At 41.8% G+C, this 17,942-nt stretch overlaps 1 protein-coding gene across 11 annotated transcripts in view; it reads left to right on the top strand.

Annotated features, from left to right (window-relative positions):
* The window catches only part of DTNA (dystrobrevin alpha), a 390,818-nt gene extending 379,475 nt beyond the window's left edge, over nt 1-11,343 (top strand). For 5 of the 11 annotated variants that reach the window (XM_079942545.1, XM_079942534.1, XM_079942541.1 and 2 more), the window contains exons 20-21: nt 2,427-2,559; nt 10,140-11,342. In XM_079942545.1, the coding sequence (XP_079798671.1) occupies nt 2,427-2,559; nt 10,140-10,280 (274 nt within the window). In that variant the 3' untranslated portion in view covers nt 10,281-11,342. Of the gene's footprint in view, nt 1-2,426; nt 2,560-4,569; nt 4,619-7,573; nt 8,395-10,139 lie in introns of those variants that run through there. The other 6 variants (XM_079942540.1, XM_079942544.1, XM_079942547.1 and 3 more) reach the window with 4 other exon arrangements.
* The last annotated feature ends 6,599 nt before the right edge of the window (nt 11,344-17,942 follow it).

Genomic DNA, 17,942 nt, shown 5'->3' with positions numbered 1-17,942 from the left:
GGAATGGTTCAGTTTCCTTTTCTGCCAGAAGAGGTAGAAGGGTGCTACATTTCAATTTGTCATTGTGACTTTTCCCCCTAACAATTTCCAGAGTATCAGTAACAAAAACCAACCAGTACTTACTGAGAGCCTGGCTTGCCCAAGGCACTGTGCTAATTGGTTACAAAATATTGTCAAAAATCTCTCCCACCCTCCCAGGACTCATAGACTAGTTCAGGAGATAAATCATCCTATCTTCTGAATTTACTAGATTTGCTCTTAAAGGACCTGGTGATACTAGAGAGGTCTCTGTTCAAAGTGGGTGTAAACAGCATCATATACGCACTTGTGATTGAAATAACTAAATGTATAAAGTCTCATTATAAAGAAGTCCAATTCGCTTGAATTATTGAATATGTATAAACCTGACCTTCAAAAGACATTTTGCAAAGATTTTTCACCCAATTAGGCATCTGTAGCTTGACAGGAGCCAGCAGAATCACTCACGTAGCCACTAGAACTTCTGTGACGTTGGATCAGCTCAAAGCAGTCAGGCAGGGAAAACCAAAGCTGAGAAACAAAGGCAAAAAGCTGGGACAGACCTGCAGAGCCCAGCTTGGGAGGGAAAAGGGTAAAATGAAGGAAGTGAAGTAAGCGGAGTTCTGAGAAATGTGGGCAGGGGCTCACCCAAATTCTGGAAAAGAGAATTGATGAATAGTTCAAAAAAAAACTACAGAAGGGTGATGGTGCTTAATGTGAGAAGAACTGCAGAGGAGTCTACAAAAATAAACTATCTGTTTTAAAGACCCAGAGAAGAAACTAACCAGAGGCCTTTCTGGTGTTTTGGCTGTCCATCCAAGCAGTGAGTAAAAGGCCAGTAATAATGGGGAATTATAAATAGACATGGCTTGAAAGCCAGCTGTGAAAAGGCAGAGCGTAAGATCAAAACAAAACAGTTATAATTTTACGTAGCAGGAAGCTGCTGCTTTTAGTTTCAGTTTGCTTTCTTGAACTTTCCTCTATAATTTAGAATTATTTGATTTGTTTGTTATTCAAACTGGTGAATTAATTATCAGTTTAGTCTGATAAATACAAATCCATTTGATTTTTTTTATAATTAAGCATTTACATGGTGGTTACCTAAAATTTTCTTGATCTGATCCTAAGGTCCAAAACTGTAACTAAGGCCACCCCATCTGCTGTCCCTGGTACACTGGTGGCAGGACCAGCTACAAACATGGCTGTGGGGCTTGGGAAGGGAAAGTTCATAGAGGTCTCGTAGACCTATTTAGGCTGACCCCAAACCTCTAAAAATAACGAGGACATGTCGTACAAATATAAATAAACATGAACATTGGCATTTAAGTTCCAACCCAGAAACTTCTACTTGACCACTCTTTTCATTTTAGGGGATATTTTAATATCTGTACTATCAAAACATGCACTGTGTTTTAGCGTGAGAATATTTTAGTCATATGATTTAGGTTGTGAATTTATGTTCAGTCCCAGGAAGAGCTTTATATATATCCTGGGATGAATAGATGAAGAGAGTCACACATTTAGTGAATGAGATCATTCTTATCTATTTATTTCATAGTGGAATTGGACAATTTAAATGGATTTCTTTTTTTTTTTTTTTTTTGCGGTACGCGGGCCTCTCACTGTCGTGGCCTCTCCCATTGCGGAGCACAGGCTCCGGACGCGCAGGCTCAGCGTCCATGGCTCACGGGCCCAGCCGCTCCGCGGCATGTGGGATCTTCCCAGACCGGGGCACGAACCCGTGTCCCCTGCATTGGCAGGCGGACTCTCAACCACTGCGCCACCAGGGAAGCCCGGATTTCTTAAGTTCAGAGCTAGTATAAATTTTGAAGATTAAGAGCTATGGGTTAGAGTATTAGTCTTCCTGACATCGATTAGCTGATCGGTGAGAGAGACTTGACTCTACCACAGGAATAAAGCAGATGCGTGCACGATTCCTCTATACATGCATAAGACAAAGAGTGTTAAATGATGAACAAATGTCCTAATCATTATTTCACTAGAGGGCTTACTTCCCTTATAGAAAGTGTTCTTGGATTCCATTTTTTTTAAGCCCCCAAACTGGAAAAACTATGTCCTCTCAAAGGATAAGCCTACCCTTTTCAAGAACAACAGACATTTAAAGGTCAGCTCATTCCTGTTACCCCTAGGAAAACATAGAGGACACCAGATTGCCATAGAAAAATTGTCTGTGAGAACACCTTGATCATATATTTCTCCAAACTTCCAAAGCATTTTTAAAGTTTTTTCATTCTGTCAAAGAAGAGACAGAATTGAAGTGAATTGAAGCAAAGAAGTGAATTGAAGGACTAAATAAACGTGTGCCCAGAACTACAGCTAACACAGGAATTCCACTCATACTTTCCTTTAAGATTTGCTCCGAAACTCCCACTGTGGTTGATTCCCAGGGTTACAGAAGATGGGGACCCATATGTGCGGCCAGAGGATGAGAACTATGAAGATGACTCTGTCCGGCAGCTGGAGAATGAGCTGAAGATGGAGGAATACCTGAAACAGAAGCTACAGGACGAAGCCTACCAGGTACCAAGAGCTGGCCCACATCCTTTACCACTCCTGCCCCAGTCCCTCAGTAGCTGGGTCTCTTACATTACTCCAAAATTCGGTGCCTTCTCCTTCCTTCCACACTCCCTTTCTGGAATATTCTGACTGAACTCCTTAGTCCACGAATTCTAGACAGGAAAAATGTTAAATACTTCTTATAGCTGTCACTCACCATGAATTCCTATGAATTCTGAGTTGGGAAGTAAAAGAGGCCTTCCACATTAGTGGAAACATGGTGACTAACAGTCCATGATCCTCCAAAATCATTAGGAAAATACTTTTTAAGAAAAGATACAGTCGGCCCTCCATATCCACAGATTCAGAATCTGTGGATACTGAGGTTCAACTATAAGGGACTTGAGCCTCTGTGGATGTTGGTATCTGCTGTGTGGGGATGTCCTGGAACTAATCCCCCATGGATACTGTAGGATGACTGTCAGGGAACAAGGCTCAAGGAAATTGACTAAGCATAAATATACCTCCTCCCTTGAATCATTTGTCCTCAGCTTCCCTCGCTGCCTGCCTTATATCAAATGTCAAGAAGTGAAAGAGTGACAAACCTCACCAAGAAATGTTAGGGGAACTGTAGGCCCACATTCAGCAGGGTATGGTTGGGCAGATTGTCATATGTACTGGAGCATATTAGTCCATCTGAGAAGTCACTGGACATAACACATGCAATTGGGAACAAGTGTAATTAGCCACTCATCCTTAAGGGGGTGCATTTTCCCCATGGAGATTGTTCTACTGCCATGTTTGTTTTTCTTGTATGTTTCCCTTCCCTGTGTCTTGTTGGGGTTCTGGGAGTTCAGGGGTATTTGGCTCGTTGAGACCTGCTGCCTCCCAGACCCCGGGGGTTATTTTATCATGTCAGGCTTTCTGTCCGATGGCCAGACAAGCTTTTTTCCACAGTCTTAGGTTGGCAGTAGCCCCCTCTTTCTCTATTAGTGAAGGAAAGAGAAGCAGAGAGAATAAATGATCTTCTCCTTCTCATATGTTTATAGATTGTTTGGAAATATCTTCCCAAGAAGAATAGAGCAAGAGGGAAGCCCACCAACCCCATCTTGACAGTATAACACAGAAGCTTTGCCTCTCTGGAATGTTCCTTTAGCCTTTTCACTTTAACAGCCACATTTCAGAAGCAACTACAATGTAGGCCTAGATAAACAAAACAAACAGGGACCAGATACGTAAAGCCGTACTTTACTGCTACAGAAACAAACTTGCCTTGAGTGCAGACCATGGAGGCCGCTCTTTCTTTGCGACTTCTATGGCCTGTCCGCGGAAGGAAGTTAGTCTGGATGAAGCTCCAGGGTGTCCGTGGGAACTCTGAGGGATGGCATTCCGACTCGTATCTCAGTTGGCTCTGCTGCATAGCGGGAGAGAGAGAGGTGGTGAAATAATCAATATTCTGGTTCATGCTGTTAGAGGTGCCTATTAGATCTCCCTATTTGAGCCCATATCAGTTTCTGGATTTTGGTGACCACAGTAAATGAAATTCTAGATTTTTTTTTAAAAGAAAGTGAGTCATTTCATATAAGATATTAGATTTTTATTTATTTTAATGACTTAGGAATTTAACCTGATATGACCAAAATGAAGGGAAATTCTATTAATAGCATCAGCTCTGATTGGAGTTCATGCCATCTCTGGTAGATGTTAAGCTCCTTCTCTCTCTCCTTTCCTTTCCACACCCAGTGACTTCAAGGGAAAGACAAAGAAAAGGGCTGAGAGATGACAGGCCTGTGTGTCCCCACTCAAGATATATGCCCTGGAGAAGGTCGAAGTGGTTTTCCTTGACTGCTCTATGAGCATATGGTTGTTGGATGGGCCAGAAAGTTACTTTCATTCCTTGCACTCTCTCTCTCTATTTCTCTCTCTCTCTCTCTCTCTCTTTCTGCATGGCTTCCAACCAAATAATTCACCAGCTTGACTACATCACAGACATGACATGTCACCTTTCTTGTTTGTGTCCTTTGTCACCCACAGGTCAGCTTGCAAGGTTGAATGCAATATCCTTTTATCACTCTCCTCTCAAGTAAGTATCCTCTTATTTAGGAGGAAACGTGGCCACTGTACACTGGATTCTGATAACTTGTAACCTATATTCACAATCACTCTCTCTTAGGTTTTCTCTATGATAAAATACCCTCCTTCCCAATCTATGAAGCATTTCATTATAATCCAGTGGAGATTTGGCAGGCAACCTTGGGAGTTGACTTTTTACTCTATTAATTAGGAAAGTTGGCACAGAAATTTCAATAATACCAAAGATGCCCCAGAAATTCTTAGCTGTGAAGCCATAACACTGATTCATAACTGCATTCAAGTTTTCAGCCTCTCTAGCATTTGAGAGAGAAAAGTCCAGGCTTGCTCAGCACTTGCAGAGATGAGTCAGCTCCTTGGTCCTGCCGTATTCAGGGCCCAAAAGATCAAAGTGTGTACCTTAATGAGTGAAAGCAAAAGCATGTGTTATTAAAGAAAACAAAAGAAGCAAAAACAGAGAGGAAACCTTCTACAGCCTTATGGTTTTAGAACAGCGGATTCAAATCCATTGTGGAATTCAGCAAGATATAATTTAATTTCAGATATCATTTCTGTGGCATGTGGTCCCCCAGCTTTAAGGATCTACCTAAATACATGGGAAATCCTCAGTAACTTTTTTAATGTAAAGAGAATAGCCCTTGATTGGCAGGATCACTTCACTATAGTAGTCTGAAGCTTAGGCCCTGGACTCGAATAGACTGATTTCAAATATGAGTTCCATCAAATCTTAGCAGCATAATCTTTGACAAACTACTGGACTTCTCTGAGCCTCTGGTCCCTCTGTACAACATACATCACAATACCTACCCCATGGAGGAGTTGTACTCACTGAGATATAGCTTTTAAAGAGCGTAACCTAGTGGCAGACGCACTATCATTTTATTCCTAGCACACACATACATGCCTAGCACTAAGCTCAGTGCTTTACAAGCAATTCAGTCCCTAGGAGTGACTATAATTATTATGTGAGTGTATGAGAGCCCCCGGGACTCAGAACCAGCTTGCTCGCTCTGATTGTGGAAATACGGCTGGGACTCAGCTTCGTACAATGACTTGATATACCTTCAGCTACACTGTCCCGTGAGACTTGATGGCTTCTCTGGCTCCAGCCAATGGCCATTTAGATGTCCCACATTACACTTCAAAGCTAATACACCTCTTATGGTCATCCGGATGCACGGTCCCGAGGACTTGTATCCACTTTAGTTCTACAGTCTTTTCCCACCCATGGAATAGTGCAGTTGATAGGAAACTCAACTCTGGCTGCTAAATTGAAAAAGCGATATATATCTCCTAAATGACCTATCGATTAGTAAAGAATACATTCTAGTTCAAGCACCACTGACCTCCTGTCTTGGTCCTCAGGTTAAGATTAAGCAAGTAAAAATTAAAGTGTAATTGTTATTATGAAATACAATTTTTGAGCTGTGAGGCCCTCTTGGTATAAAAGGGAGGATCTTATTGAGTGCGTTTTAGTCTGCCTCCCTTGGATTTGAGAATGCTACACCACATGTTCTCCTGATTCATGATAACTGCAGTGAAAAATTCCCAGGAGCTGTTTCTGAAAATATTCAGTCCAGTTATAACAAATCTAGTCCCAAAGGAGCAAGCCTTTTCCTTTCATAGCATTTTCTTTCTCTGAGCTCCAGCAATCTGATCATTTTTGTTCTGCACATTATTTAAACATCAGTAGGTAGTGCTTAGAAAAATATACTTTTCTAAAAGCCTAATGAAATGCCCTTGACATAAACCCAGATAAAAAATGGTATTTGGTTCTTGTCCATAAACGCCAGAGATTTCAGTACTCTGAAAGTTCTTAGGCCCTTTTTCAATCTTCTGTTGCCAATTTGGCAGTGAAAAGTTAAAACAGTTGTGGCCTCTGCTGCCTACTGCATCCTTACCTACCTAGCTGGCATCCCACAGAACTCTAAATATAAACCCGCCTGTCACTAAATCAGCAAATCAGACAAAATTCATTGAAGACCGGGTAGAACCCTGTAGGAACTAGTAGCTTTTCATCTTTGCACCTAGTTCTACCCCACTGTAGTTTTTCTTGATGTAGCCAAGAAATACAGCTGAAATTGTAGAACAGTTCGTCTGTTGAAATCTATTTGTTTGGACTTTCTGGCTACACTACAAGACCAGAAATTATCCCAAAGTATATGCATCTCTTCTGCAAGGGTCCTAGAGCTGATTTCAGCAGCTCAGAGTCAATTAGGCATCCACCAAGCAGAGCCCTACGTGACTAAAGGGCAAAAGGTGAAACACCAGAGACATGGACCACCCATCCTCTGCTCAAGAAGAGCCTTAGGCCTCTCTGAAGATAAATAGGCACTTACCAACACACTAACAAGAGTGAATAGAGTGAAAGCTGACTTATTGCTTTTCAACTAGCCACATTAGAAGAAACAGTACACAGAAAGGTTCGCACTCGAATTAGAGTCCACCAAAATCCCATTCTGGCCCATTGGGATCTTGGGTTGGTCCCTTTTCCATCCTTCTGGCCACACGGTACTCCACGTGCCTTGACCAGCCACATCCTAACTTGAGAAATTGGAGGGTTGGAAGAACAAAGTGGATTTTTTTTTAAATTAGCATGCCATTCTGAAGGTGAGTCAGTGCTCTCATCTTCTTGTCCAAAGGACAGCACCACTATTTCTGTTTACGTTGCTTTAACCCTCCAGATGCCTCAGGTACCCGCTAGGCAAGAGACTCAGCATGGAGGATTCTTGTCCTCTCTTCTTTCAGAAGGTGCAGTAGCCCACAGTGTCCCAGGACGTTCATTCCTGACTGTCAGAGGAAGAAAGTAGAGGGTGTGTGTGTGTGTGTGTGTGTGTGTGTGTGTGTGTGTGTGTGTTGGGGGGGAAGGGGTGATTCTAAACTTCATAACCCTAATTTAGAGAGCAGTTACCATCTTTAAAAAAAATTACACATTGCTTATTCCCAGGCAAGCTATAGTCAGACAGATGAAAGTAACATGAGAACTGGTGATGAAGGACAGAGCTGCACCCACCCCTACAGAGGAGAAGACGGCAGCCTGGCAGCAGCCTCACCTCACAGAAGAGAGGACCCACTACACGCAGCAGCTCCCAACAGACCCCTGCCCCTAAAGACGTGTTCTGCCGGCTATAGCGCAGCTAACTTTTTGTTCTCAGATTTGTAGTTCATAGATGTGTGTTTTGAGAAGGAAAAAAAAAAAGACTTCTGTTCAAAGCTAACTTATCAGCTACATCTTCTGTAACATGTCTCATCCCTCAAAATAAAAACACAGGCTGAAATCCCACGCTGCTGTTGCTCACAACGGCAGTATTAACAAGCATCTTAAACCTTTGCACATGACATTGAACCTGGTCAGTTTACAAGGACAATATTAATACTGTTTATAGCTAGGAGTTTGATTTCTGAATTCTCTGAGATTTTAGCAAAACAATTGATTATATACACTGTACATTTTTTTTTTCCACAGCAGTTGGAGAAAAACAACCACTTGCAATTACTCACTAAGCCCGAAGGATTTGGTTCCCGAGGGTACAGACTCAGAGCCCTAAAGCCAAGAAGGGCCCTTGGCCTGCATGGTCTGCACTTGTCTCCAAGTCTCTGAGAGCAGAGGCTTGAACCAAACACACCAGGAGAATCCAGTCTTTAGGGCTTCTTTCCAACTTGGGGTTGTTTTCTTTCAAGATACTCTAACCAATCAGCCCTAGAGTTTAGTGTAAATACTTTTTTCCAAATAAAGATCATATTCCCCCCCAAAAAATAAAGGCAACATTCAAATTATATAGAATCTAGTTTTTAAAATCAGCACAGATCTTCTTAAAAACTGTGAACTCTGTTTTAAAATACTCGTTACTAAAGCTGTTTATAAACCACAGGTGCCATAAGTTCCCCCCAATGGACTCAAGTTATCTCTGCTCTTCCACGGGCTGGTTCCTCTCGGTTTAGCTTTAGGGAGCATGTTTCTAACAGCACCGCTCATCCGCAAGTTCCCCTATCGGGTCGTTTGGACGCCTTTCAGCTTTAAATATACAGGCTTAAAGCGCGCTTGCAAACGTTCGCCCTCCTCTTCTTTCTGAATGTGTATTGCCTTAGCTGGCTACCTGGTGTTCTGCATGCAGCCTCCTCTGGTCACATGAGAGGAAACAGGCTCTTCTAAGTGGAGTTGGGATTTTGCACTCCGTGAAAAGCTAATGTGCAAAAGAACTGACAAGGAAGGGAGAATGAATGACTCTGTCGATGGTCCTTTCTGAGGGCCCTCTTTGGGGAGCACTAAAGACCTCCCTTAGGGATTCTGGGGAAATGAAAACATCATCTTCTACTCGTTTCAATATTTGATGAAAGAAACATCCTACAACATAGTAGATACGTTATCCTTAAATTGGCAGCTTCCCTGGATTCCTGTTTCTCCTTTAAGAGAAAGAAGAGAACATAATTTTAGAACAGTGGTTCTCACAGTGTGGTCCCTGGACCAGCAGCGTCAATATCACCTGGGAATTTATTAGAAATGCAGATGCTTAGGCTCTAACCCGGGCCTAAGGAATCAGACATTCTGGGGCTGGGGCCCAGTAATCTGTGTTTGAATAAACCGTCCAGGTGATTCTGATGCACGCCGAAGTTGGAGAACCACTGCTTTAGAATAAAGTTGTATAATAAAATCTCTGAAAAGGCCTTATTCAGGATAAGCAAGAGATTCTGAGTCAACCTCAAAGCTTCAGCTATTCGGTTTTGCTTCCAGGGCTGGCAAAAACCTGCCACCTCCCAGAGTCGGTAGTTGGTGGGTGCCCAGCTGAGAAGAGACATCCTGACATCTTCCAGCTTCCTCTCCAGAGAGTTCTAAGATGTTCATGCCTCTGCACTGGGTCAGAAACCATCTCCTTGGCTGCCCTGTGGAACAAAATCGCTTGCTTTGGGGATAGTAAAGCTCTTGGTTGGCATTAGCAAGGAGCCCAGTCTGCCCACTGATGTACTTAATCATATTTCCCTCGGGAGAACCAGCCTGAAAAATGTCCCTGAGAACAGGCTGACACCAAAGGGACACAACTGCACAGTTCTCAGATTTCTTTGCACAGATGGATTTTATTGCGGATTTTGTTGGTATATCTTAATGTTCATCTCTTTTCCACTGCCCATCCTCTGTGAACCCGTGCCTCTCTAGATGGAGCAGGTGACCACTGGTGCCTCATACTCAGTACTTAAAACCACTACATCCAGCTACCTACATGGCTGTCAGCTCTCAATCATAGCCGGGCAGTTCCCAAACTCAGAACCCTGACCCTGCAGGTGGTATTCAGCCGCCAACTGGACCGAGCTGACAGATGTTGTCATTTTGTGTTTCCACATCAAAACGTTTGTCTAAGGTTTGAACTGTTCTGCCAATAACCTTCCCCCGTCATAGCATTCATTGCCAACTCCATCACACGGTTGTCGAAACCATCGTACAAAGCCATTGCAAGGACTCTGGAAACTGCTACCAATGACCAATTCCTGACTAACCAGCCACCTTTTCTTTCTCTTAGCTCCACGTCAGCACTGAGACCAGACTCAAGCACCCCTGTCCTGTAACCGAGACAAAATGGCGTGTGTTGTTCTGGGTTTTTGTGGTTTGCGGTGGGTTTCTTTCCTTGGCTCTCCAAATCTACTTTTGGGGCCTGTTCTAAGTGCAAACCCAGCAGGTGCCACCTGTCCTGTCCATTAGATCCAGTTCCGTCTGGCGGGGGTTGTTTCTTTCTTGTTCCACGATGAATTGCACATCCACCTCCATTAGAGATGTTGGCCTATTAATGAGCACTGGTCTAACACAGCCAACCCTCCCCCACGGGGCCATGTCATGGAGGGAGGGAGGAGGGTGAAATCTACTGTAGGGGATTCAGGAATCAGTTGTGGTTGGTCAGGACGGAAGTCGGGGTAAATTTGGTTGGTCGCAGGGAGATGTGCTGGAGATTGTGAAAAATGGATTCTCGAGTGATCTACTATAAGGCAGGGAAGGTTCATTTGTAAGTAGTGATGTGAACTGAACTACATAAGAGTGTGGCCTTCGTTGTGATATACTATGTATTTTCTTATATGCATGAGCCAGACTGTTGCCTCATAATTTAGCACTAATGTCTGCTTTTATTTTGATCATCTTTGTGCACCCTTATTAGTTCTTGGCTGTTAACTGTAGGTAGACGTTGTAAATCGGGCAGCCTTTGGTCGCTGCAATCACCTTGGTTCAATTCCGCACAAGGAGCCACAAACAAGAACTCCACCGTGTCCTCAGAAGAAAGGGCATTTTTACCTTTGAACCAAAAAGAGGGGGAAAAAAATCAGAAGTATCACATCCTGAGGCTAATTAACTATAAGACATTTTTAATTATGACTACTGTAATTTGACACCATTTGAAATAACCAATTCAGAGACACTAAAGATTTCACAACATTCATTGGTATGTAACAAAACTACTATTGTATGGGTTTTTTGTATTGCTGTTAAGTATTGTTTTGTGTGTATGTGTGTGTGTTGGAACCTCCTGGGGACATGTTATATTTTGAAGTGATTAAACTATTTAATTGTGTGTCTATATTTTGGAATGGAATTATTTCTTCATTAAAAAATCTTTTTAAAAACACTATATCTTGTGTATTTTGTTCCTTTGTTTCAGTGAGTTTCCTAAAGCAACATGAGGTTAGTCTGTTCTAAGGAGAAAGACCACAGGTCAGTATTTGCAGCATGAAGCATGGACCACGCATTGAGGATCAAGCAAATGAAGCCAAATACCTCACCTTTTCCTGCCTTTGGGGATGCAGGGTTTTTTTAAATGAGATACTATTCTGCTGCTCATGGAAAGCCTTGTTGTAATCAACATACACAATCCATACACCCTCGCCTTTCTTCTCTTCCTCTTCTTCTTTCTTCTTTCTTTTCTCCCCCAAATTCCAAATACTGGGAAAAAATAACTAACATTTGTGTAATCCTTTACAACTTTAGAAAAAACTGCTTTATTTACATTTAATCCTCACAATATCCATTTGCGGAGTGCTTAGTCATCCAGAAGTATAACCTAGGGAGCTGCCTCTGTTCTGAAAAAATCTGCAGACAAGGCTGAGATGGGAAGAAGACTGGGCATGCCATCAAACAGGAAACAGAGGGAAAACAAGAAATTTCCCACTTCTGAGAAGATGGTGCACTTTTCAGAGGAGTTTCTGAAATTAGGCTTCTCCCTCTATCCAGAGCTATGAAGACTTCACTCACCCCTGCTAGATCTGGCATTGGTCAACACTAAGATTCATCCAAGGAGTTGTGCTCAATTCCTTGGCTTTGGTTTAAGTCCTACTGCTGTCTTCTGGTTGCCTTAGCAACACATATTATAGTTTGCGAATTTTTTGTTCTAAACATTATCTGAGCTAGTAAAGGAGAACTGGGAGGCAATGGAAAGACGAAAAGAGATTTTCAGTATCAATTTTTTTTCTAAGCCATCAGATCCTGAAGCAAGACTGTGATAGACACCAAGAACCAGCACAGCCCAAAACATTCCCCTAAGATTTCACTAGCATAGTCAGGAGTAATGGGGCAGGTCTGGTTGTCCAACACTGGAGCAGCTTACGGCAAGAACCTTTTCCTGGTTTGTAGCCAACTTGGGAACAATGGTCCTCTGAAAAACAAAATACTTTATACTCCTTTTAAAAATGCTGGCTTTTGGGCTTCCCTGGTGGCGCAGTGGTTGAGAGTCTGCCTGCTGACGCAGAGGAAGCGGGTTCGTGCCCCAGTGTGGGAAGATCCCACATGCCGCGGAGCAGCTGGGCCCGTGAGCCATGACCGCTGAGCCTGCGCGTCGGAGCCTGTGCTCCGCAACGGGAGAGGCCACAACAGTGAGAGGCCCGCATATCGCAAGAAAAAAAAAAAAATGCTGGCTTTGGGGAGTTAGTGCAAGAGAAAAGAGTAATATTTCCCCTCTACTGCAAGGAGATCCGAGAAGCCTCTTTGTTGTAGAAGGATTCAAATATTTTAACAGGATAATAAGAAGAGTATAATTTTACCAGAAAACCTAAACCAAAGCTAAGAAAAGATACTGAAAACCGCATGTAAAACATAACTTCCTAATTCTTACTGTCCACTACAAACGAGCATACTTGTTCAACAGCAAAGACACGTTTTTCCAGCCATTGTACAGGGTACAGTACATTGTACAGTACTGTACAGTACAGGTACTGTACATTGTACAGGGTCTCTGTACATACTGTAAACATTGAGTGGTGTAAGGGACAGTCTTCAATTTTTCTTTTTCTAAAAAAGCACAAAGTCAGGAGGTGGAGAAAAGGGAACCCTCATACACTGTTGGTGGGAATGTAAACTGGTGCAACCACTATGGAAAACATTAAGGAGGTTCCTTAAAAAACCAGAACTACCATATGACCCAGCAGTTCCACTCCTGGGCATATAGCTGAAAAAAAACAAAAACATTAATTCGAAAAGACACATGCACCCCAAAGTTCATAGCAATACTATTTACAATAGCCAAGATATGGAAGCAACCTGAGTGTCCATCAACAGATGAATGGATAAAGATGTGGTATATAGCTCTATATATACAATGGAATACTACTCAGCCATAAAAAAGAATGAAATTTTGCCATTGGCAGCAACATGGATGGACTTGGCATTATGCCAAGAGAGAGAAGTCAGACAAAGACAAATACTGTATGATATCACCTACATGTGGAACCTAGAAAATACAACAAACTAGAGAATATAACAAAAAAGAAGCAGACTCGCAGATATAGAGAACAAACTAGTAGTTACCAGTGAGGACTGGGGGGAGGGCAATGTGGAGGTGTGGGAGGTACAGACTTTTGGGTATAAAATAGGCTACAAGGTATACTGTGCAACACAGGGAATATAGCCAATGTTTTGTAATAACTGTAAATGGAGTATAACCTTTAAAAACAAATTTTTAAGGGCAAAGTTGTTTTACTTAGCATAAAGCTAAATTGCAAATCTGTGATGGTGAATAGTATAAAACTAACAGAATTTATTCCAACACTGTAGCCTCATCCTGGCCTGGCCTGATGAAAGGATTAAGCTTTGTAAATAATTGCTTGGTTACTTGTCTTACCAGACTCCACGCTGGTGGTGAGAAGGGTCCGCATTCATGTAGAACATCACCGAACCCAATGCCTCGTACAAAGTAGTTGAGCAATAAATATAGAAGATATTGAAAAATAAGGAAGACACACCATTCCTCAGCCTACTCTCCTAAATATCAGTAGTCACAGCCAGGACTTTTAATGGAAGCTCTGGAAGAGGTGAAAGTCTATCTGGAATAGACTCTGGTAAGCACCGGAAGTAGGAAGTTGCGGGGCACGCCTGTGCTCCACAGCCAGATGGAAGTGATGCTCGTTCTGAGAAGTGGAGACGCTGATTTGTATGTTGATCTCCGGGCTGCAAAAGACCTGATAACAGAGCCAGGACTCCTCACAGAAAGTGAGTCAGCAGTTTGCCTGAGACTGACCCAGTTTTGCACTGAAAGCCAAGAGTCCTGAGAAATGCCTCAGTCCCAGTCAAATCAGAGGGACTGATCGCCCAAGAAAGCAAGCAAAGAGACACTCCAGCATCAGGCAGGAATAAGTCTCGGGTGAATTCTGCATCGTAAAGCAAGTAAGATATTCTCCCACAGTGGGACATTTAGAGAACAGAAAATGCTTATTCTACCATGAAGGTACCTTTCTAGTCAAAAGTTTAATGTTTAGCAGGACTGTATTCTGATGCCTGATGTCCCTCCAGAATGATATTAGCTGCAGAATTCACTAAAATGAGAACATCTGTGGGTTTGTTCACTTTGGGGGTTTCTGAAATGAGATGACCTATGGATAAGACTTGTTCAAACATCTAGATGCTAAGGAGAATCTGCAAAAATCAAGTTGAATTTTGGCATCGCTGATAGTGAGCTGCTTTTGTTTTTTTAAGGCACTGATTGACTTTGTGAATCCACATATTCTTGAGGCTACCTCAGAAATTTTGACCAGGTCATTAACTTGCCCTCCCATTTCTTTGAAGAGGGACATTTTTCAGTTCATCTAAGAGCAGAATCAAATTCTTTAGACATGAGATCAGAGGGAGGGGCCTAAGATAGCCCTGTTTTCGCCATTTCTTTGTTCTATCCTTTCTCTCCACCGTAATCTCAATGGGGTGTTGGAACAGACTCTGGAAATAACCATATAAGCTTGGACTCTACAGAGGAAACCTGCAATCTGCCTCTTAGAGATTTTTCCATTTATTGAATCAAATACATTCTGTAAAAGCTTGTGTTCTCCATTTAGAAAGCACCACTTCATGATGTAAAAAATAACTAAATAAAAAATTTAAAAAATAAAAAGCACCACTTCATACGTATAACTGAATCACTTTGCTGTACACCAGAAACTAACACAACATTATAAATCAACTGTAGTTCAGTTAAAAAATAATAGTAATAAATAATAATAAAAAGCACCGCCTCGATATTTCTGGAATAGCTACTAACATATAGTAGGATTTGTATATCATTATAGAACGTCCCTATCGTGCAATTTCCGGAAGAAACTTGTTCTAACATATTTTCTTCTTAATTCTCTAAATAATTGAAAGTTTGAAATACATAATAAGCAAATTCTGGTGACCCAAAGAAACTATAGAACACACCACAAATTACATGAAAGGTCCCCACCACTTCCTGGGAGAGATGCTTCAGCAGTTGCCTCAGGTTCACCTCTGACTGAACTTTCATCCTTACCAGAATTACTCATTCAGTTCAATAGTAATTGCCAATAAAGGAATCTGGGGCTGTAGACTTACACAAGTATAAATCAGTCATATCAGTTTTACTTAGCTTTATGTTGCAAGTAGTGTGTATTCTTTGAATGCAAAATATATATATATGTATATATATTAAAAATCTTGATATTTTTGTATCAGTGGCAATATTCTCCTAATACATGTATCAATACATACCCATTCATTATAGCAACCAAAGGCCACTGTTACCACAGTGCTGACATGGGTGGGACCCACTGTTTTCCTTGTTCGTAAATCATCAACAGATCTGACCCTTTGGGGTTTTTCTGTTTTAATTCCACTCTTTTTGGCTAAAAGAGAGCATTTATAAATACAAGGATGAGGGCTTGACGTTTATATTTCAATGTTAGACTGGCGATTAGAAAATATTACTAAGATCTGTAAGTTACCCACAGATTGACATGGGAGCTATTGCACTGGGGAAGGACAATATATGACAAGTCCTCCCTGACTGGAAGGCGATGGGAAAGCTTGAATTAAAACATGAGAAATGCCAGGAAAGAGGAAAAAATGTGTTGGAATAATCATGTTTATTCTCTCTGAAAACGTATATCCCTTGTGAATTATTTGTAACCGTAATCTAAATCCTTGTATTTCCCACGAATCAGCAGTTACTGAACAAACATAAGAGGATAAGTGATTAGCATTCCCCCTCTAGGAACATCTGCTTCCAAAGGAAGTTTGGCAGAATCTACAAGTGACGTCAGACTGGCAGGCACAAAGATTACAATCTGGTTAATCCTTGCCCTGGTATTCCTACCTCTGGGGGAGCCTGGTCTAAATCCACGAAAGCCAGAGTTTGAAATGGATTACTGTACATTCTCACTGGAAAACAAACAAAAGGTTGGAAGCCGGAAGTGCTCAGAACTAGCATTTATTTCACTGAGTCTCTTAAATATTTATACTCAACATCCCACAAAATATCCATTTGGAAAGATGTTTGGGAAAATAAAATAAAATTCCAAAGAGAAACATTTCCAGTCATGCTCTTTACCATCTACAAATATTTGCTGAATAACTCCCTTGAAGTGTGAGGAGCCACCAGACTCTTTATGCCCCAAAGCAGGTCCACGTTATTCACAGAATAGTTATACTTCAGACACCTCGTTGGCTAACTGGGATTTCACAGGATTCTACAGTCACCAGCTTCCACTGAGTCTTCAGAAATTTGGTTAAGAAAGGATTTTGAGTGAGCTACCTGGGCCAGGAATTCCAATAACCACTTTTGAATGAGATGACTCATTACCACCGTGAACATTTTTAATATGGATGGAAGGAGATAACATTTGGGTTTGGTTGTCACCTACAAAACAGTGGTTTAAGGAAAAGTAACTTTGAAATTAAGGTTTCACGGATAAGACAGACTTTACCCAAAGTTAATTCAAAACAGAATTAAGCAAAACGCTTCACTGAAGTCAAGTGAAAATCAGTCTTAAAGGCCAAAAACAAAGAGGGAGGAGGGGGCGGATAGAGAGGAATGCAGCCTGTGTCACTGCTGGGATCCACAGGAAGAAGTGATGATTCTCCCAGCATTTGTTCTTTTCCTAAGTCAGAACTGGGTGAGTGGAAGAACCAGGATCTACCTTACAGATCTTTCTCGGGATGACATGTAATCATTTTATTGTATTCCAACTGTTGAATCACTATGTTTTGGCTATCTGTCAACATTTCGTGAAGTCAGGTGATACACTGAAAAATAATGTGGTTCTGGGAATCAAGAGAACGGGATGGTAGGCTGGGGTATTTGAGCCTATGCAGGTCACTTACCGTCTCATTCCCAACCAAATTCTCACTGAGGGTACGGATGCCTATTTTCATTTCTTTACAGATTTATTGTGTGATCAAATACAGTCATATTATAAAATATAAATATAATCATATAGTAACTTATAGCAATATGAATGAAAAGCATTATGAAAAAACACATCAGTTCCGGCAGTTTATCTTAATTTTTTACATTCCGAGAACTTACTGTGATCAATTCCCTTCACCTCTTCTAAGAAGTCAAGGGCACTGGTTCAATTCAACAAATGACGGTATTCTTCAACTGATCACCGTAGAAAAACGGGTCTGTTCTGCAGACACCAATCAACAGGTAGCGTCCCTTGCCTACTGGCGAGTTCCCGGCCCCGCCCCCTCACTCTCCCTTCCAGTCCTCACTCAGTCAGGCAGTTAGGGTAAAGGTTACAGAATTGCAGCAGTTTCCTCTAACGTTCCAGATTAGGTTACCTTGGCTTCCCATAAACCGGGGAACCGATGTCACTGTTAACCAAGTAGCTGAAGTAAACTGCACAGTGATTACACTCCCCCTCCTCCTGTGATTTGACAGGAACTGCTCAACTAGAACAACAAAAAAAAGAGAGAGAGAGAGCGCAGGCAAACACACAGGAAAATCTGACCCAATGGCAAAGGAATGTTGTCCCCCTCCTCCAAGTTAACACAAATATGTATCTCGTTATGAAAGAATGGCCCAGAATGGTTAGCAGGTAAGGAGCCTGCTGACCTGTCA

Source organism: Stenella coeruleoalba, assembly GCF_951394435.1.
Source record: "Stenella coeruleoalba genome assembly, chromosome: 14".
Lineage (NCBI taxonomy): Eukaryota > Metazoa > Chordata > Mammalia > Artiodactyla > Delphinidae > Stenella > Stenella coeruleoalba.
This window is presented reverse-complemented; position numbering and strand designations above follow the sequence as displayed.